Source organism: Hypomesus transpacificus, chromosome 10 (genome assembly GCF_021917145.1).
Source record: "Hypomesus transpacificus isolate Combined female chromosome 10, fHypTra1, whole genome shotgun sequence".
NCBI classification, from domain to species: Eukaryota; Metazoa; Chordata; class Actinopteri; order Osmeriformes; family Osmeridae; genus Hypomesus; species Hypomesus transpacificus.
Window position 1 is genome coordinate 8,861,613 of NC_061069.1, and position 21,206 is coordinate 8,882,818.

The window sequence follows — 21,206 nt, forward strand, 5'->3', positions numbered from 1 at the left end:
TGGGCTGTACAGTGCACATCTTCGGATCACGGTTTTTTGCAAAAGATCAATAAAAGTCTCAAACGCAACAAATGCTTAATTCATACACCCAAATAAAAAATATATTCAACAACAGTAATATCAGACAAGTACAACAAAGACCAGAAGCTGTAGTTCACTGTAGATTGCTGTTATTCATATCACAGATACAGTCAGGTCATAAAACAAGAATTATAACTCAATGCGGTCATTTTGCACCATAGCACACAACTGATCGGTTCTACCATAGTACAATACACCCATCTTCCTATCACTGGATCAGTAACTAACACATCCCCCCTCTCCCTCCCACTCAAGAAAGAAATGTACATCCGAACATTGGACTCCTCTAATTCACTGACTCAACTGGGCACAGAAATGGCCTATTAAATCAGACTCAGGCATCATGGGAGCTCAGTACACGTGTGTCCACTCATCCAGTTGCTTGGAATACTGGAGGGCCAGCTTGGGAGTTTCTGGGGGTAACAAAAGGGTTTCTGTACAGCATGGCTCTCCCTTACACTTGAGGCTGAGAAAGAGGCCAAGGAGGTTGGTAGAGGTGAGTAGAAGGTGAAAGGGAGGCTCTGGATGAGGCCCCTGAGGGGGCTGAGCGTGAAGAAGGGCTGGTCACAGACAGAAGGGGAGTATCATGGATGAAAGGAATGGAAGTTGATGGGCGCAAACCTACTTCCCCCCCAAAAAACCTACATGAAACAAATAAGTAAAAAGAGGGAACCAAAAAAAAAACACGTCCGTCCATTATTTGATACAGATAATGATAAAAATAAAAAGGAATAATGACACGAATGAGAAAATAACATGATTTCAATAGGAAAGGGCTATGTCAGACAGGATGTGCTTGGTCAATCCTCTGAGCTGGAAGAGGAAGAGTCTGATTCGTCCTTGTGCGCCATGATGACGTCGTCCAATAGGGCCTCCCTGTCTGAACTCTCATATCCGCCCTGTGACAAACTGTCACCTCCCTCCATCTTGACGTCGAAGTCGGGGGGCAGGAAGTGGTGGGATCCGGTCAGGTTGTTCCCATCCTCCAGGTCTTCATCGTCCATCATGTAGGCCCCATCGGAAACTAGGGTCTCCTCCTCTTCATCTTCCTCCTCGCCTCCCACCAGCAGGGGGTCCTCCAGCGGAGTGGGCAGGGGGGCGTGGTGGTGGTGACGGCGCCGACCTCGCTTGGGGATGTCAGACTCGTCAGTCAGGAGCCGGTTGAAGAGGCTCTCGGGGAGGAAGCCCTGGACAGAGAGGCAGGAGGAAGTTTAGTCTGGTGATAAATCCACCCAATGGGAGAGAAGCAGTAGATGAAAGCAGTACTCACAGAGCTTCGAACAGTCTCCGCCCAGTCTGGTGCTACGGCGTAGTCCGGGTTCTCCTCGAGAAACTCCCTCAGGTCCTGCAGCAGGGGTCCGAAAGCTGCTCCCACCTGAACCAGAGAAGAAGAAGTCAACCTCATGGCAACTGAAGAGCAGAGCAACAGCACCAACACTGACAGCAGCTGGCCATTCCAGCGCCTCCCGATAACCGTAAATCCTACCTTCTTTCCTGTCTTCATATCGATGATCTTCACCTTCTCGCTCCCCGTCAGCGCCTTCTCGGTCCTCTTCCTCCTCCTCCTCCTCTTATTCCTGTTGACAAGCAGCTGGGGAGACGGGAGGAAATCACAGGGATCTAAGTAAACACCAACAACACTACTTACAGGTCACGGGGGTAAAGGGTGGTACTATGTGTAGGTGTGTCTACCTCCAGCATGTCTCCCTCCACCTCGTAGTCTGGGTTCTCCTTCAGCCAGTTGGGTGGGCCCCTGCGCCGGGGCGCCCTCTCCGCACTCTGAACCACCCCGTCTGGGTCTGACAGCTAGGGTAGAGACCCAAAAGTGGCGTGATGTTAGTCTTGGAGCAGATGGGATTTACAACACAGTGTGTGCTCGCTGTCCCAGGAGGCGTTTCTATGGCTCCCCTAGACATCTTCAGAGTATGAGCAGATGTGCTCCCCTCTGCGTGGACTGTGATTATCGCTTCAGAATGGGAATGTGTACTTGAACTTTGTGACCAAACAGACACACACACAGACACACACACACAGACACACCTCTTGGTCCCTCCGTTTCCTACGTCCGCTGCTCTCTCCCGCCGCCCCGTTGGGCATCAAAGCCTGCTTGGAAAACGTCAGCTTCAGCCCCTCCTCCTAAGACAGAGACAAGGGGGGGATGTTTATCCATGACATTTCACCACTGCCAAAAAGCTCTCCTTTTTCTTTCCTGACGTCCTCCCCCGCGTCTCACCTTGAGGAGTTTGACAGTGAACTCAGAGTCCTGCTCATCAGTCCCTTCCCCACCAGGGGTGCTGTGGCCTTTACGCATGAGCCGGGAGTAGCTGAGCTCGTCTCCTCCCCCCTGCTCGTCAGAGGCGGAGGTCAGCTGGTTCTCAGCTGTGTAGCGGCGTCCGGCTGGCCACTGGCCAGTCAGAACCAGCGTGCAGAGGCTGTCCAGACGGTTGATCAACACGCGGTCCTGAGGAACAGAACATGAATACATCCATAACTCCAAAGCTGGGAGCACAGAAGTGGTCTGAAACCCTTCCTACTACCCACACCCGGTCCTACAGCTCTCATGTGAGTTTGTGTGGGCGTATACCTTGGGCCAGTCCACTCGAAGGGGGTCAGTCAGGGGAGCACCCTCTTGGGAAGGGGTCATGGAGAGCATGCTGTTCTCCTCATCCCCATCACACACCTTGGCAGCTGAGGAAACAAGTCAAGGCTGCTCATGTGTGTTCAGCTACGTGCTGCAGTTAGCATTCAGCAATACAGTTGGGTTATATCGTTTGGGTTTTTACAATACCATGTTCTTGGACTTTTTTTAAATGAATTCTTATTTCAGCAGTCTCACTCTCTTTCACTAACCTCGTTCTCGCTCAGTTTCGCTCTCCCCACTCTCGTCAGAGCTGGCCGAGCCATCGGAGGACGAAGAGCCGGAATCTGTAACGGAATCCGAGTCCGACAGCCCTCCTCCTCCTCCTCTCTTCCTCCCACTTCCTCTGGGCCCCCTCCCTCTGCTCTTCTTCCAGCCCCAGCCAGTCCGGGCCCGGCCCTTCCCCTCCTGGTGAGTCAGGGGCGTGGTCTGGACCTCTGGGGCACTGGGGGGTTCGCCCCCCGGCAGTCGAGGCTCCTCTTCTTCCTTCTTCACGGCTGGCTCCTCCTCCTCTCCCTGGGACGTGCTGGTGGGCTGGGGGGCCGGGGGCAGGGCCTGCTGGTAGTCCTGGCGAGCCTGCTGGAAGGTGAACTGCGGGTCGGAGAAGATGGAGAGCTCGGTGCGGCTGACGCCGTGGAGGGCGGCGCCCAGCATGAGCTGGCGGTCGTGTTCGGGCGCACTCCACCACGCGGGCAGCTCGGGGCTGGGCGGGGCCAGCGGGAGGCGCTCCTCCAGGGAGGAGCTGGGCAGGACGCGCTCCCGGAGGCGACGCAGCAGGCTGATGCGGTAGAGGGTGCGTGAGGCGCGCTCCTCTGTGATGGGGGCCAGAGACTGGGACACCTCGGAGGGGTCTGGGGGAGACAGAAACAGGGAGGGATTAGATCTGCACGACCGCTCAATGGTTCGAGTTACCATCACCTTTGTTACTCGTCTGGCATCTAAGTCTCTGAAGTGAGTGAGTTGTGTACTGGTTGTGGAGGTCAGGTGGTGTGTCTATGGGGCTAGCTGGCTGGCGGTGTGGCTACCTTCTCCGTGGGCTGGGCGCAGGTGGCAGACCCTGCGGCACATGGCCAGGAAGCAGCGGAAGTAGCGACACAGGCTCTCGTCAGTCTTCTTGTCCAGACGGGCGAAGGTGCGGAAGCGGGTCCAGTCCATCTCAGGCTCCTCCCCCCGCGGGTCGCCCTCCTCCTTCTTGATGCGCTCCACGCCAAACGTGGAGACCACACGGTAGAAGTCACACTCCTCCCTCCTGGTCCACCTGGTGAAAAATGATGGAAGGGGGGGGAGGGGGGGGGGGGTACAGAGACAGACCATGCGAGAGAGGAACCTTTAATAAAAATTAAAAAAATCCACATATATACACACTCACACATTCTGTATGGAAAGACACAGGATAAATCAGCCAATTTAACCTAAGCTTGCTGTTGCTGGGCAGATACCTCTGCTGGCGTTCCTGCCGGGCGATCTCCTTCAGCTTGCTGGCCTGCTCGCACCTCCGGCGCCTGCGGTCGCCCTTCTCGGCCGCCTCCATCTTCAGCTGCTCCCGCCTGTAGCTGCGCTGGTAGGCCGTGATCAGGCGGCGGAGCCTGGCGGTGAGTGACGAGCTGGTGGGCCACTCACAGGCCGTGCTCTGGCCAGAGGACGGCCCCTCTGGGACCACCGGGCCCGCCCTGTCCTCCACGCAGATCTCATCGTCCATGGCCATGGAGTCAGGCTGGGGGGGGCAGAGTCATATCCTGGTTTAGATATGCTAGGCTGTACGTCTAGGTCTCGTTGAGGGTAATGTTCGACGGCATCAAGAAAGATGCCGGAGTCATCATTGTGCGCGACTCAGTCTACTACTGTCGGCTGTGTTATGGCGACGTCGTTACGGTTCGACAGCAGAGAGGACACTGCGTGGCTGGGGAGTGCTGATGGCATGGGCTTTAGTGTGTCTCACCTCCTCATAAAGGTCTTTGGTGTGCCGCGCGGCAGGCTTGAACTCTGGGTCTTCAGAATACTTATCGTAGTCTCCGCTGCAGAACAGACAGCAAAAACAAAAGCTGTTTCAATCTGAATGCTCCCCACACACCTGAGGCCATCAGAGGGGCGTCCACATCAGTGATATGACACGGTCCAGGCAGGAAGCAGGATTAAAGGGCCGGTACGCAGAATGAGCCGGTGTGTTACTCACTCGTCTCCTAGCTCTGCGTCGCCTGTGTGTTGCTCGGCGTCGATGGCCCGGTCGTCGGGGCGACCGGCGCGCTCCAGGAAACAGAGGCACGGGTCAGCACGCATGGTCGTGTACATCTCATAGCCTGGAATCATAGAGAGGCAACACACACACACACACTCAGCATGTTGTAGAGAGTGGAAAAAGGGAAAAAGATGTCTAGCTAGAACTGACCATCTCTCTTTCACCCACACACACACACACACCCACCGTGCTTGAAGACTCCCACTAGGAGTGAGCGGTCAGCCTCCGTATCCCACCAGCCTGACGGCACCTCCTGCTGTTCCATCTCAGGCATCCAGATGTCAACATCCCTGAAGACACACACACACACACACATACACACTCAATGTAACGTATGTCAGGGTGTGTATACAAGTGGGAAGGGGGAAACGTGTGTGTGTGTCCTTACCTGGCATCAGCTCCTCTCAACACTGAGTCTGAGTGGTCTCCGATGACCTCCTGTCTGAGGTAGTACAGCATGCGCACCCTCAGCAGCACCCTGGACGAGGGAAAGGGTTCATATGGTACCTTACACACAGCTGTGCTCACTCTCTCACGCGCACACACACACACACAGGTGGACGGGAGCACTGACTTGTTGCATTGGTGCTTGAGATGCTTGCGGTAGCTGTCGTCCAGAAGCAGCGAGTCGGGGTTGTACTTGCGGATCCACTCCACCTTCTGCACGTCGAAGGAGCTCTGGGCCTTCACCCTCTTCCCTTTCCTGCCTCTGGGCACGGGGATGCTCAGGCCTGCGTGGACACACACACACACACACACACACACACACACACACACCTCTGTTACAACCACACTACTAATAACTAAGACTGCAATAACTACAAATCAAGCCGATTCAGTGTGTTTAAGTGTATCCTAGAGTATGCGTGTGTACATATTGTAGCTGGACAAGGCCAGAACTGAACTCAGCACCGCGCCCGGTATTCAGCACAGGGCAGCAGCAGGGGTTCAGCACCCAGGACAGCGGCAGGCTGCCCAGGTGCTCAAAGCACTTCTTTGTTTGATGAGTAAATACAGGCCCCTGGGAGTTTACCTTTCCCACGTGTTGGCCTGGTCTACTCTCCTCCTCACAACACAGTAATGATTGAGGACAGAGACTCAGGGTGTGTGTATGTGTGTGTATATATACACATATATATGTGTGTGTGTGTGTGTGTGTGTGTGTGTGTGTACCCGAGTGGTTGAGGAGCGTCTGAGGTTCCCGGCCGTTCTCCGGAGGCGTGATGAGCTCCCAGATGAAGCTCTTGATGTTCTCGTCTCCGCGGTAGTGCAGCAGACAGAAGACCAGGATGACCCTACAGATGGTCTCCACATCCCGCTCCCCTAGACGCCTCTTACAGCGCGCGTGGGCCAGGATGTCTCGCCAGCGCCCCCATCTGGAGGCAAGGAGAGCGAGAGAACATGGAAAAGTTTTACTGAACAGTCGTAGCCAGCAAATAGACCGCGTCACTGTCACTTCCTGGATGCGGTCAGGTGACGAGGGGCTCGTCCACCTACCCATACACCAGGAGGTGTTTCTCCACACGGAAGCAGTCGGTGCGGCCGTAGCCCACCCCGGTGTGGCGCTCGGAGCGCCGCGAGGCGCGGGACTGCCGGGAGTTGTGGGGCGGGTACTCCTCGTCGCTGTCCAGGTCGGAGAGGTCGCCGCCTTCCCCCTTCAGGGTGGAGAACTGGCGGGTCTGCTTCCTCACTCTGGGGGTGTCGATCACCAGCGTGTTCTGCAGAGGGCAGAGGGGACGCAGGTCGAGACGTTTCACGATCAACTGTCATAGTTGTAAAACAATAGTACGGATACACCCAGGAGGTCAAATGAAGACGTTTGACATGTTTCCACACATAGCTAGTTCCACAGCTTAACAACGGTCTCTCAGACCTGCTTCGACAACTCCTGAACCCCCAGAAGCCCCACCTCCCAGACACGAACACACACACACGACACAGGCTGCCGATGGGGCCCTCCTTTACCTTTCTGTTCATGGAGTCGTAGTCGATGTCGGCCTTCTTGGCCCACTTCTGCCAGAACTCGGGGTCGTCCAGGGCGATGTCCGTCCGGTTCTCAGACGCCACGAAGCTGGCCTTGGAGAAGGTGGAGCCCTTGCCCTCGCTCTCGATGGTGATGGTGGTGGCCCTCCTCTGGAGGATCTGGTCGATGTCCTCCTCGCAGAAGCGGCTGCCCTCGTCGTCCTCGTCCATGATGGCGGCGTACGCTCCCTTCCTCAGGAGGTCCTCGATCTCCTTCTTGGAGAACTGCTGGACCTGGGTGTGTGTGTGTGTGTGTGTGTGTGTGGGGGGTCACGGGAGATGAGCGGAGGAAAGAGTCATTACAAATACCCCAGCTAGAGGCCCAGCCCAGGCTCCAGTGTGGACCAGAGGTCCATGGTGTACGAGGCAGAAGGGAAAGGGTTCTCACCCCGTTGACGTTGCTCTCCTTGTTGCTGCTCATGCTCTGCAGGACAGCCCGGTCCAGCCCCAGCTTCAGGCTGGCCTTGTCCAACATCTCCCTCTCGTAGGAGTTCCTGGTGATCAGGCGGTACACCTTGACGGCTTTGGACTGGCCGATGCGGTGACACCTGGCTTGGGCCTAGACGTGGAGGAGGAAGAGGGGGGGTTAGGATGAGCAACACTGGTGTCTTCAGGGTTACACGTCAGACCACATTTTCAGTTTAAACCAAAACAATGTGTGTAAAAATAAAATATAAAAAATAACGGCCCCTCTCTACTGCCCCTGTCAGTCAGACTCTCTACCTGCAGGTCGTTCTGGGGGTTCCAGTCAGAGTCAAAGATGACGCAGGTGTCTGCAGCAGTCAGGTTGATGCCCAGGCCTCCAGCGCGGGTACACAGTAGGAAGACAAAGCGGTCAGAGTCAGGTTTGCTGAACCTGTCGATGGCGGCCTGGCGCAGGTTACCCCTGACTCGACCGTCGATCCGCTCGTAGAGGTATCTGTGTGGAGGAACACATTTGTCAACCGTCTGACGTGCTACATCGCTACGGTTATTGTCACACACATTTTCATATCCATTCTGCATTAAGATTCCAAAACTGAGGATTCAAATATCGTTTCACCACACAGCCGGCCTCTGCACAGGTGTTATGCCCATGTGGAAAAAACAGGCATAGCTCCGTAACAACCCTGATTCACGCACGTAAGCATACAGCTTCCGCTCATCCGGCGCCTTCCAAACAGTGCGAGTGGAGACGGCGTGTGCATGTGCCGGCGTACCTTTTGTTGATGAGGTAGTCCTCCAGGATGTCCAGGCAGCGCACCATCTGAGAGAAGATGAGCACCTTGTGTCCGCCCGCCTTCAGCCGGGGCAGCAGCTTGTCCAGCAGCACCAGCTTCCCCGCCGAGCGTACCAGGGCCTGCAGGTGGAAGTCTGCCGCCATGGGGTCATACACCTCCCTCAGCTCGGCCACTATCTTCTCCTCGGCCCCTGGAGGAGCACACAGGAAGTGTGTGGGGGGGGGGGGAGACAGTCAGAGAGATGTACGATGTAAGATTTGTCTCTGTAAAAATGCTGGGAATTGTTTAATGGGAGAAGAGAGATCCTTTTCTCTTTTGGAGTACACGGTGCATGTTAAAAGGAGGCAGGTTGGGTCAAAACACCGCTGGGCAGGGGGGAGGCACCTGAGATGAGGTAGGGGTGGTTACAGCACTTGCGGAGCTCCATCATGGTGTTGAGCAGGTTGGGCACGTTGCTGTTCTGGTTGACGCCCACGCTGAGGAAGCTGAAGTTCCTCTCCAGGATGGCTCGGTAATACTTCTTCTGCACGTCCGTCAGCTCCACCTACAGACCACCACGTTCACACACACACACACGTCAACATGCACATCCGGTAAGCATTGGTAGAAACGTTAAGGCAAGTTCGCTCTCCTCAAACGGAATAAGGATTTAGTGGAAGTTAGCGGAGGGGTGAATTGTAATAAAATCTGCCAGTCAGGGAACAAACTCTTACACGCAGAGCTCATTCTAACGGCTGCACGTTTCGACGCAGAGCAAAGACCTTTTCGTTGGAAGGATTGCGTGTGGGATCTCACCTCAATGATGGTCTCCTGCTTGGGCGCCAGGTTCTTCTCCACATCCTCCTTGAGGCGTCGCAGCATCATGGGCTTCAGGATGGCCTGCAGCTTCTGGACCTGAGGAACACCAGTCAGCCACGCATGAGCCCCACTCGTGTGTGAGCGCACGTACGTGCGTGTGTGTGTGTGTGGACATACCTGCTCCTCTGTTTTGAGGTCTCCAAAGTCCCGGAGGAACTCGGTCTCGGAGGGGAACTGGGCGGGCTCCAGGAAGTGCAGCAGGCTGAAGAGCTCCTCCACAGTGTTCTGCAGGGGCGTGCCCGTCAGCAGCACCTTGTGCTCCTGGAAACCAGGGGGGAGGGGAGGGGGGGGGCAGACGAGGAAGGAAAGAGGGATGAAAACAAAGAGGCATTAGAGGGAGGAGGAACAGGCAGGAGGAGACAGAGAGACAGGTTGGGGGATGCGTTAACAAAATCGAATGGATTGCATAATAGGGAGAGACGAGCGATCACTAAAGAGGAGAGAAACAAGTCTGTGTGTGTATGTGGGGGGGTGAGCGTGTTCCATAGGTCCTAGACGCTCATTCAGACGGACAGAGCCACATCCAAACGGCCGCTTGTCTCACCAGGTCCAGCATCTTCAGGCTGTCCAGCAGCTTACAGTTGCGGTTCTTGAGGCGGTGAGCCTCGTCGATGATCACGCAGCGCCAGGAGATCTCCCTCAGCTCCGGGCAGTCCGACAGCACCATCTCAAAGGTGGTGATGAGGGCGTCAAACTTGTACGCTCCCGGGATCAGGTGGTCCTGGAGGGGAGAGGGGAGCCTTTAGCAGGGAGGGGGAGGCTGTGTGTGCTGGCGATCAACAGGGATCCGTTTCAAAAGCAATCCCAGGATCCTGGCACAGGACACCGCGGCCCACAGACACACACAGACACACACCTTGTCGTCCTTGCAGTACATCTCATACTGCTGGATCATCTGTCTGCTGGCCAGGCTGCCGTGGTAGACGATGGCATTCATGTCGGTCCAGGTGGTGAACTCCCTCTCCCAGTTAGTGATGGTGGAGAGGGGCGCGATGACCAGGAAGGGGCCTTGGATACCGGCCCCAAACACCTCCGACAGCAGGGAGATGGACTGGATGGTCTTCCCCAAGCCCATCTCGTCTGCCAGGATACAGTTCTGCCTGTAACGGGGACGGGGGAGAGGGAAGAACCAGGGTTAAGATAGATTTGCAGGTTTGTGTTGGAGGGAGAGGGTGGATGTGTGGATCGGAACTTCCGATTCGGGAGGTCAATACTAATTGTGCTGGTGGTGTACATCATCTGAGTTAGGTGTGCGCTGCATGTACCTGTTGTACCAGTTGAAGAGCAGCCAGTTAACGCCCTCCAGCTGGTACTCTCTCAGGACGTTGCCACTCTTGTACTCTCTGGACTCCTCCAGCTTCTTCCAGGCTGCAGCCTGAGGCCGGGGCTGAGAGGAGGAGGAGGAGGGGTCAGGGAGGAGGGAGGGGGCACAGCTCATCCATCTCATTCTGACAAAAACACAAAGCCCTAGCACACACTGCTACACCCATATGCTTATGATAAAACTGACTTCCGCTCACTCTCAAACACACACAAACAAACACATTCCCGAGAACTCACAGTTCTCTTCAGGCGTGCCTGGCGGTTCTGGATCTTCTTGAACTCCTCCACCTTCTCCTCGTCGACGTCCTCCTTCAGCTCCCAGGTGGCGTCCTCGTATGGCAGGGAGCACCACTTCACCAGGTAGTAGATCACCGGCTGAGGGAGGAAAGCCAATCATCAACATGGATCTTTTTGGTTTGTTTGCAGAGATTGTTTTAGTTTAGCGGACCTGAATCAAGGAAGCGTTTCTTAGTGACCCCTCACCTCAGAGGAGTGACCCCCTCAGCTCAGAGGAGTGACCCCCTCAGCTCAGAGGAGTGACCCCCCTCAGCTCAGAGGAGTGACCCCCTCAGCTCAGAGGAGTGACCCCCCTCAGCTCAGAGGAGTGACCCCCTCAGCTCAGGAGTGACCCCTCAGTTCAGGAGTGACCCCTCAGTTCAGGAGTGACCCCTCAGTTCAGGAGTGACCCCCTCACCTCAGAGGAGTGACCCCCTCACCTCAGAGGAGTGACCCCCTCAGCTCAGAGGAGTGACCCCTCACCTCAGAGGAGTGACCTCTCACCTCAGAGGAGTGACCTCTCACCTCAGAGGAGTGACCTCTCACCTCAGAGGAGTGACCCCTCACCTCTCCGTTGTCTTTGTCCACACTGTGCGACTCGTCCAGTATACGGTCCACCTCCACATAGTCTGGGTTGAACGACTCCTCTTCCTGGGTACAGCAGGGTGGACTGGGTTATTCATGAAACACCCCCTTTATTTGGGTCTCCTATCACAGACACAGACCACCCCAACACAAACGCGCCAACTTTCTCACAATACACGGTTTGCATCGGGGCAGAATGCGGAAACGCAACAAGTAAATGGTGTGTTGTCCACTCACCTCCTGGAAGAGGAGTCTCATCTGGGCCTGTTTGGCCTTGAACCTCTTGAGCTTCTGGTGGATCCTCTTATCCCTCTCCAGCTGCTCCAAGGTGGCCCACTCACAGTGGAGGTACGAGCTAGGAGGAAGTCATACGCAGGTCAACATCCACTACTTCACCTGTCCAGGACTGGACATATAACTATACACAAGCACATTGATAATAGGAATGAAGGTGATTAGGACTTACTAGTTCTTATACTTCACAAAGAATTCCTCAACACTGCCATACTGGCCGGTAGACACCTGTAAATAAATTCGTTAGTATTTTCTGTGTACGTTGTACACTTATTGTACGTCATAGAAAAGCAGACATGCAACATCCACGCTGCAGGAATGTGTTTAACTCGCCTCTTTTTTCGTTAGCCTCATGGACAAAACCTTGTCGACGATTGCAGCATCCTCCTCACTGGGGTTTTCCTGTAGAACACAAATATATTCAGTATGCGTGCGATAACCCATGCTTTGTCACATCGCAACATCGTTATATCCATAAACAAAGTGTTTTCTATACAGATGTACACATTTCAGATGGGTTTGGCCACCCACCACAAAGAACTGCATGCTGGCCAGCCCGTCACCGTCCAGCTCCAGCTCCTGTTTCAGCTGGGCTCCCATCAGCTGGGGTCCCCCACTGATGGACGCCACCGCCGCCGCCGTGGTGGTCACGTCCACGTCCTCGTCGTCCTCGTCGTCCGTGATCTTGATGTCCAGGTCCTCAGTGTACTTCTTCCTCTTCACCTGCCGGTTAGAGCGCCTCTTCTGGCCGGGAGGGAACACGTGCCCAGGAGTTAGAAGACGCAAAAGGCAGTAGCTGCGTGGTTTAGTTGACGGGTGCAGCATTGTGATGTGTGTGTGTGTGTGTGGGGTGTTCCAGTCTGGCCGTCACCTGCAGCAAGTCCTCCTCCAGGGTGCGGGGCGAGGCGGGGCTCAGCTCTCCATCTGAGTGGTCTGAGGAGGCGTTCCTCTTCCTCTTCTTAATCCCCACTGGAGTGATGGTGCTGGGCGGGGGAGGGGGAGACAGACAGATGAGAGAGCCAATCAGCTTGGATGAAAAGGACACCCATGGGATGAGGTGGAGGATGAAAGCAACACAGACACATAACTTCTGACTTGCTTCCTAACACACTGCCAAACGGCTGCCCCCCCCCTCCACCACACACACACACACACACTCACTTGGTTTTGGCCTTGCTTTTGCTCTTGCTGCCCCCACCGCCGGCCACGCCCGCCGCGACCCCCGCTCCGGCGACCCCCCCCGCCGCCTTGGCCTTGCCCTTCTTCTCCGCCCCCGCCCCGCCCTTGCCCCCCGAGGCCGCCGACCCTGGGCTCTTCTTCCTGCTCCCCCCTCCCCCACCGCCCTTCTTCTTAGCGGCGGCCGGCGGGGTCACGGCCCCCCCCAGGTCTGCAGCCGTCTGCCCGGCGGGCAGCTCGTCCTGGTTGAGGACGCGAGGGATGTTCCTCTCGCCCCGCGCCTTGGCCCGGGCGATGGCCTCGGCCACGATGCGGTTGGCCTTCTCCTGCTTGCACAGGGTCTCCACGCGGCGCACCGGCTCGCCCGCCTTGGCTAGGCGGATCCCCCCGGCGGCCATGGTGGTGGTGGTGGAGGCCGAGCCAGCGGCGGAGGTGTTGATGACCTTCACCACGGAGACGGTGCCCCCTGCTGTGGACGTGGCGCTGGTCTGGGGGGGGCAGGAAGCAGGTGTTAGAGGGAAGAGTTAAGTGTTGGGGCTTCGTAGCCTAAACAGTCCACCTGTAGAAATCTTGCCAAACAAGCATTGAGCCTTTCATTGTGAGTCTCAGGACAGAGGAGGTGGTTCACCCACCTGTGGCTGCAGCAGCAGCTTGAGCGGCACAGCCAATCTCTGTCCTCCTTGGCCCTGGGAGATCTGCACCACCTGAGGGCTGCCCGTGGTGCCCGTTCCTGACACCAGCTGATACTACAGGGACAAAAGACAAGGTCGTCAAAAGTCAAGTTCAACCCTCCAAGTTCACCACGCACACTCCGTCTGCCCGAGGCCCTATGCACTGTAGATCTGAAGGTAAAGGACGTTTACACCTGTATGAACCTATCACTTGGCCCTACTAAGCCTATGTGCACAAGTGTAGCAATGGGACAAATGGGTTGGTTTGGCGTCACGGTTCATTTAAGGTTCCTCCTCCTCACCTTAGCTCCTCCCTGTTGGTTAGGCTGCTGCTGCACCTGCAGCTGGATGGTCAGTACTTTGGGCTGTGCCCCGGTCTGGCCTGCCTGTCTGGCTTGGGTGAGGGCAGCCAGCTGACCTCCCTGGAGGACCAGCTTCCCTGGAAGAGAGCCCAGCACCAGCCTAGGCTGCTGACCACCCTGCCCAGCCTGCTGCAACTGCACTGTCTGCCGCTGCTGGCCAGCGCCCGCTCCGAGGGTGACGGTTCCTGCCTGGCCTGTGCCGCCCTGGGTGGGTTGCTGGAGGACGAGAGTGATGCGCTTCGCCTCGCCACCCTGAAAGAGAGAGAGAGAGTTCTGTTATGGAAAGAAAGAGAACTGGCGAACCATGTGACCCGATGCATTGAAGGGCGCCCATAAGTTCACTACACAACATCAAACATGCTTTCATCCCAGTAAGGGTTGGTGCGACTGGGAAGTCTCACCTGCTGTGGCATGGTGGTGAGAGTGACCCCTTGAGGTCGGACCGTGCCCGAGGTGGTGACCTGTGGCTGGCCTTGCATGGCTTGCTGTAGCTGCACCTGGATCTGCGTGGGCTGCCCCTGGTTCTGGAGCTGCACCTGGGTCTGGGCCTGGGCAAGCTGGGCCTGCGTGGGCAGCTGGACCTGCACCGTCTGACCAGCCTGGACCTGCGTCTGCGTCTGGGGCATGGAGGTCAGCAACATCTGCTTGACAGGCCCGTTGTGGGACTGGACAAGCCTCTGCATGCCCGTGCCAACCTTCACCTGGGCCTGCCCGGGGGCCGCCTGGTTCAGGACCGTCCCGCCTGGAAGTATGGACATGCCTGGACGGAGAGGGGTGCCTGAAAGTACCCTGGCGATGGTGACTTTGCCACCAGGAGACCCGGGTGTTCCTCCGACTGTTTGCAGCACCTGGGCTTGGCCCTGGGGTCCTTTGAGGATGACAATCTTGTGTCCTCCCTGGCCTCCAGCCTGCTGGGTGATGGCTGCGATCTGCTGAGGGGTTAGCTGGTGGGCTATGCTCTGGGCGAGCTGCTGCTGTGTGATCTGCTGTGTGCCCGAGGAACTGGACACAGTGAGGGGGGAACTCAGCAGGACGGTGGTAGTGCCGCTGGTGCTACTGGCTACAGAGTAAGTGGTCTGATTTACAGTCTCCAGAGCGAGTTGGGCTGGTGCTGTGGCTACAGACACAGTTTGGGGAAGGGCCACAGAGGCAGGCTGCTGTGTGGGGACTGGGTCTGGGATGGTAAGGGGAGCTGCCACTGGCATACTGAGGGCTGGGGTAGTGGAGATGTCCAGGCTGGGGTCAGAGGAGGGGTCCACCTGGCCCAGAGCCAGCTTCAGAGCTTCCTCCACGGGATCGGAAGAGCCCTGGGAGAAGGCATCATCAGGCAGGGCATCTAGGTTAAACAGCGGCGTGTCGTCAAACAGGTCCATGATAGGGTCCGCCATCTTTCCCCGACCACAGAGGATGGGGGAGGAAAAAACGTAACTCAAATAGATAGTCAAATTCTAGCGTGTCAGTCCCCTGTAGTTTGCTTCAAACCAAAAGGGGCTTTCGTCAAAGTATCTTTTCTGCACGGATATTGGGACGGTAAGGGAGGTGGAGGAAGGTTTGGGACAGAGGAGAGACTGCTTAAGCAGTGGATCCTCTATTCCCCCCCCTCTACCTTGCCTCCTTTTCACCACCTACTTCTCCCTTCTGACTGGGCAGTTACGGAGTGGATGCCCATCAGCAAGATCATTCGCTGCTGTCCCTTTCCTGAAGCAGAGAGGGGGAAACAGAGAGAAAACAGAAGAATACAGGTGAGGGGATGTTGTTGTACACAAAATACCAGGACCTAATTTAGCTAATAGACTTTTATGTGCGGTTTCCGTGGGTAGCCCCAAGGCTCATCGACCGTCACCCTCAGACTACCATGGTTTTAAGAAGCCGACTAAAAGTGGTACATGTCACCAATGGACAATGATAGTTCCTCAATCAAACATGCATCTGTATTGGCACGAAATACTAAAAAGCGGAGTCTTTAAAGATTTTTTTTAGTTTGGACACCAACAACAAGTCAATATCGAAACAGTATGGTGACATCTTCAGACGCTTCCCTCTTCCAATGTTACTCTAACCCCATCGCCGCTTGTTGTAACGACTCGCTAGCTAGCATTTGTAGCTAGCTATTGTATGGAATAAGGCTGCTTAATTGGTGTTAAATCCTCCTTTCAGACATCAGCAAACACAGATTTTGAGACAATATCAATCGATAGCTAGCATCTCTATCGATAACTGTATACCATTCACTCATTCGTAGCTACTCTCTCAATCTTCGCATCAACAAACCGGACCAAACCAAAGCAACGTGCCACAATAACCATAGCCTGTGTACGTTCAGTCACGGGTAAGGCCGCAATGCTGTTTCGGATGGACTACCTCTGTTTTACAGGCACAATACCGGCTATTAACCATACCATCCATTGCCCCAACTCTCTTGGTTATAATTTCGGGGTGCTAAATTTACCTTTGCATCGACACACATGGCTTTCTCCGTCTCACAACACAGTACGATTACAGGAAACGGCCAGCAAAGAGCAGGAACTAACCTTTTTGCCAGCATCAGCATTGAAATTGTGCCCCTCGAATCCCATCTGCTTGACTTTGGTAACATGTAATGCTATTGGTCAGTAAGGCTGTCCATCATTTTCAGGGCGGGTCATGTAGTTAGCTTGAGATAACAATAAATGCGGCCTAGTTGGGATAATTTGGCTCAGTGATCATACTCATTGAATTTCGGTTCCAAATATCTAGCTATACGTACCGATTATTATAATGCTACAGCATAACGCAAATACAAATTCGTTTTATCTCATGTTCCTTATATTACATCTATATCATCGATACATTTTTGCTTGTTTGACAGCATGTATGTAAATCATTTATAGCACAATTTGACCTTTCTTAATTTTTCAACTATTAGGGCTGTCTTACTATCGAAATATGACCTGCTCGCATAAAGCGTGTTCTGAATTAGGTTCAAAATGTTGCATGTCTCAATATTATCTGAAATAATCATACACAAAACATAAATATTAGGCCTCGTTTCTATGAATTGGTGCTAATTGCTTGTGTTGTTGTTGAGACACATCTGACACTGGAGTATTTTTCAATGTAACATTTAAATTATATGTGGGTATTCTGTCTTTTTCCCAAAACAAATTTATGGTCACATATGGACTGTTCAGATTTAATACCACTTACAAAAAGCTTGGGAACATGGACAAATACGCTACTTATAATACCAGAGAACGGCAAAAAAGAATTGTATCTCTGACAGTCTGTATAATTTACATACATTGACTCAACTGTGCCACCTACAGGTTATTGTTTAAATGTGTTTAACTTTGTGGGTCAAGGAGGAACACAATTAGGTTATAATCATAGACAGTGTATGTGTGTTTGTGTTCGTGTGTGTGTGTGTGTGTGTGTGTGTGTGTGTGTGTGAGAGAGAGAGAGAGAGAGAGAGAGAGAGAGAGAGAGAGAGAGAGAGAGAGAGAGAGAGAGAGAGAGAAAACTGGTACTCCTATCACAAACTGGGGAAGCGTGACTGACTAGTTGTGACAGCGCACCACATTTGGTCCACAGGAGTCCAGCAAAGATGTGCCCAAGTGTCCGCCAAATGCTCCATCTGTTTGTGTGCAACTGTTAGCTCTGTTAGGAGTATCCGTTAGTCACTATGCTTACACTCTCCCCCATGCGGGAGTCTGCAAGCTCATGCCAACTCTGGTGGTGAGAGCTAAATTTACAAGCAGCTGTCATGTTACCGATAAACAAAGATCATAAAAGGTAGACTGCATGGGACTAATTCTAATCACAAAGCAGCTATGTGTTGTTGTACAAAACAAATATATATGAACATTCACTTACCGATTGGTCTGTATTGTAGATTAGTAGAATATACATGCACATACCACCATCAAAGCACAGAGAAGCACAGTGTTAGATGTACACCTTTTAATATGTGTGGTGTTTTATATAAATCTTTCTAATAGATTTGAAAGCATTAACAGGCAAGTAGAGAATATATGCAATCACAAAACAGGACAGAGTTGGGTCAAAGACAGTTTGCCAGGGAGGGTATAATTGTTCATAAAGCTACAGAGGCATGAAAAATAAAAAAAAATGAATACATGTTAATAAAAGCAACTTCAACAGTGGAAACACTGAAATACTGATGCCAGAGCTATGATTTAGTCATTGCACATTAGCCCACATTGTACACAATCAATTTGTCTCAACAACGTGTCCTTAATTCCATACTCAATTAAACGATTCCCCCCCCCCCCCCCTTCATTCAAGTCTCCTCTTCTCCCTCCGTCCATTCCTTAAGTCTCTTTACAGAGGGAACACTAAAAAGCCACAGAAAGTAGAGTACTTCCATCCACCCATTAAATTGCCTCTCTCCAATTTGAGGTAGGCCTTGTCACCCCTCTCCATGATGATGAGGCCTGCATTGGTAGCCGCCTCCCTTGTCACATCCTGGTCTCCTGCAAAGGCTGAGATCATCGGCCACCCATTCAGCATAAGACTGACCTGAAAGAAACCCACAGGTTTAATTGTCATCTCTCTGTGTTTGCAGGTTGGTTTGCATGCATAGGTGTTTTATGTAAACATGTACACAAGCTTGTCCTCCCCTACCTGAATTGTTTGTCTATTGTAGGCCTCCCTACCTGAATAGTTTGTCTATTGTAGGCCTCCCTACCTGAATGGTTTGTCTATTGTAGGCCTCCCTACCTGAATAGTTTGTCTATTGTAGGCCTTCACCACATGGAAGTTGAAGCTGTAGACACCTCTCCTTGGTGCCAGAAAAACACTGCTCTCCTGGTCGAAGTGAGAACCTACATTCACCAGAATCTAAGACAGAGAGATAAAACCAGAGAAAAATGATGTATATATAGAAATGAATTCCATCAGTACAGCCAGAAGGACTGAACATTCATTAATGTATTTGTTATTGAAAAAGGTGTAAACGATACGAATAAAGACATTAATGACCCCTTGATTGTCCTGAAGGAACTCTGTCTGTAGTTGAAGATCCCATCTTCACCAACCCACCACCATGCAAAAATGGTCAGTGTGATTTTAACAATTTGCTCACCTGGTCAAAGTAGATGATCATGGTACGGTTGCTCATGTCTGTGGGCTCGTGGTTGGTCTGACGAGTGGCGGAGAACGCCACCCGGCCAGTGCCAGAGCGGACCGACATGCCCAGAGCGTTGCCTCCAGGCTCAGAGGATGGCGTGGAGTCACACACAACCAAACACTTTCCTTCCAGGACAATGGGCTCTGTGTCATTTTGGCCACAGGCCCCTAGGGGGCCCAACAGAAGCAGCAACCCCAGAAGCAAAGTAGGGTCAAAGGTCGATGAACTGGCTGACCAGTGATGCATGATTCTTACGATGTTTGAGTAAATCTTTGTTTCCTTAAGCTAAAGAGGAGAATTAATTGAGGCACATGAGTATCTTTACTTTCTGTCACTCTGTTTGTAAATGGTGAAAAACTGATGTTTCTGTTTCTTGTAAGAACAAACAGCAGATTGGTATTGCTCGGGGAAGAAAATAGGTCTTCAAAATCCCTTTTCTCACCTTTGAATTCCCCAAATTAAGACGAAAGAGGGAATTAACAGGTAGGTGTCATGGTCTGACTATAAGTTACGTTTGGCTGAACAGCAGCAGACAAAGTCAAAACGTGCTGTTTCTTTTCAACTCTTTCAATTTGTCTTTACCTTTTACTGTCTCCCTTGCTCAGATCTGTGGGGCATTTCCCCCGTGGTGTCTGGGATGCTTGGATACTGTGTGCATGTGTGTGTTTAGCCGTATGGGGCCCTATGACAAGGACAAATAGACGTTTGGTTAGGTTCCAGTCTACTGCCTCAGCAAGGAGTACCTGGAGGGAGGGAGGGGGGGGGCAGAAATGCAGAAAGGTAAAGCCAGGATATACTTTGTGTATCCCACAGAAGCTGATGAAGGGATGAGGTAAGGTTCTGGAGCACTGTCATGGGAGGATGTAGGTTCCAGGAGAGAGTGAGAAAGAAAGAGGGAGTCTGGAGAACAACTCCACTGAGAGACCATCTGTCTTTCACACACTTCCCCCCTCCCTCCTGACGTTTAACAACATGCTCCCCTCCCTTCCTTTCTTCTCTCCCACCACCTTCACACTCAGTAGCTTACCTTCACCGGTTCCCCTTTATGAACGATATCTTATTTGTGATTTCATCAACTTAACAAGCTGGTTTCTGTACAATAGTGAATACAGGTTCATAGCTGTTTTGGGTATTGTTTCCTAAATTTTTATAAATACATATTTGCAGATTTAAGAATGATAGTATAGAAACTCTTAACTTCTGTGCCACATACATGGTAATGAGATTAAATACTATTCCTTCTAAGATCCTTTTTTACCACACGCAACCAATATAACAACAACTCATACACAACCATACAAGCAGCATAACCCATAATCAACAATATGCCTCTAGTTGGGTTGATCTCAATGTAAAAGCTCATTCACATTTACTTACCAAGTTATTCAGACTAATAAAACATATAATAAATGACTGTACCAGGCTTCTATTCCATAAAAATACATTGGTCTAAGTGTATAGGTTTGATCCATTAGAAAACAAATAAGGACATCACCTGTTTCAGTGTCAAAAGGTTTCTCCTTGTATTCCAATCGGGTGTAATCGGTCGTTGTTCTTTGGTGCAAAAGCCACTAAATTCCTGATTGCTCTCTTCTCCCACACAACCAATAGTAGCGTCTCCCTTGTACAGATATTTAAATAATCATTCAAGTTGAGCTCTCTCCATATGATCTCTCTCCCTCTCTCTCTCCTTCTCTCACCCCCCCTTTCTCTCTCTCTTCTTTTGTCACTCTTTCTCTCACTCACCCTTTTTTTTTTACCTCTTACCAACCGCCCACTGACTTTTCTTATAACACATTTTTACAGCAGTAGTGTAAGTATCTTATCTGAGAGCTTTTAATGTTGAAGGTCGTTTTCACAGTCTGACACATTCCAATAGTGATATCTGGCTTTCAATCCACCACACTGATCAAATATAATTTTAACCCATCAACAGAATTATATCTGATATAGTAATCTAATTTATGATTGATTATCATTTTGAGTTTTATTAATGTGAATGAAAGGATTACATTGGACATCTGCTTTCAGAAATAATGACAATCTGAGGTCAGTACACAGTCCAAATGAATTTGATTGAAAATCTATTTTCATTAGGTATGTGCACTACATATGGGTAAAAGGTAAGTTTACATGTTTTAACATAAAATCAATACAAAAGTAGAGCTATCTGAATATTAACTTTATTTACTTTACTTTATTATGTACAGTTATGTTATTGGATGAATGTACTTCAATGTACTACCAAAGGGAGGTTTTTGGGTTACTCCACAATGGGGCTTTGAAAGATCCCCATCAAGTGGTAGATGTGAAGAAGTGCACATAAACAAGGCTTA

General features: G+C 52.1%; 2 protein-coding genes across 2 annotated transcripts; both read right to left on the minus strand.

The window, feature by feature from the left end:
• Nucleotides 1–551: 551 nt before the first annotated feature.
• chd8 (chromodomain helicase DNA binding protein 8) lies at nt 552–16,274 on the minus strand. Its single transcript, XM_047028034.1, has 39 exons — nt 16,192–16,274; nt 14,144–15,440; nt 13,683–13,994; nt 13,342–13,455; nt 12,695–13,197; nt 12,405–12,516; nt 12,065–12,277; nt 11,867–11,935; nt 11,706–11,761; nt 11,477–11,594; nt 11,222–11,305; nt 10,616–10,753; nt 10,321–10,442; nt 9,912–10,155; nt 9,600–9,776; nt 9,173–9,316; nt 8,993–9,091; nt 8,582–8,741; nt 8,177–8,387; nt 7,701–7,896; nt 7,366–7,536; nt 6,921–7,211; nt 6,453–6,673; nt 6,129–6,331; nt 5,530–5,686; nt 5,344–5,433; nt 5,142–5,245; nt 4,893–5,016; nt 4,659–4,734; nt 4,159–4,433; nt 3,745–3,977; nt 2,932–3,570; nt 2,666–2,769; nt 2,315–2,542; nt 2,122–2,217; nt 1,774–1,887; nt 1,568–1,672; nt 1,352–1,456; nt 552–1,268 (listed from the first exon to the last, which is right to left on the minus strand). The coding sequence occupies exons 2-39, from the start codon at nt 15,128–15,130 to the stop codon at nt 882–884; spliced, it is 7,782 nt and encodes a 2,593-aa protein (XP_046883990.1). The 5' UTR covers nt 15,131–15,440; nt 16,192–16,274; the 3' UTR covers nt 552–881.
• A 1,465-nt stretch (nt 16,275–17,739) lies between these two features.
• On the minus strand, nt 17,740–20,568 carry cbln12 (cerebellin 12). Its single transcript, XM_047028044.1, has 4 exons — nt 20,366–20,568; nt 18,826–19,613; nt 18,462–18,581; nt 17,740–18,260 (listed from the first exon to the last, which is right to left on the minus strand). The coding sequence occupies exons 2-4, from the start codon at nt 19,114–19,116 to the stop codon at nt 18,063–18,065; spliced, it is 609 nt and encodes a 202-aa protein (XP_046884000.1). The 5' UTR covers nt 19,117–19,613; nt 20,366–20,568; the 3' UTR covers nt 17,740–18,062.
• Nucleotides 20,569–21,206: the final 638 nt, after the last annotated feature.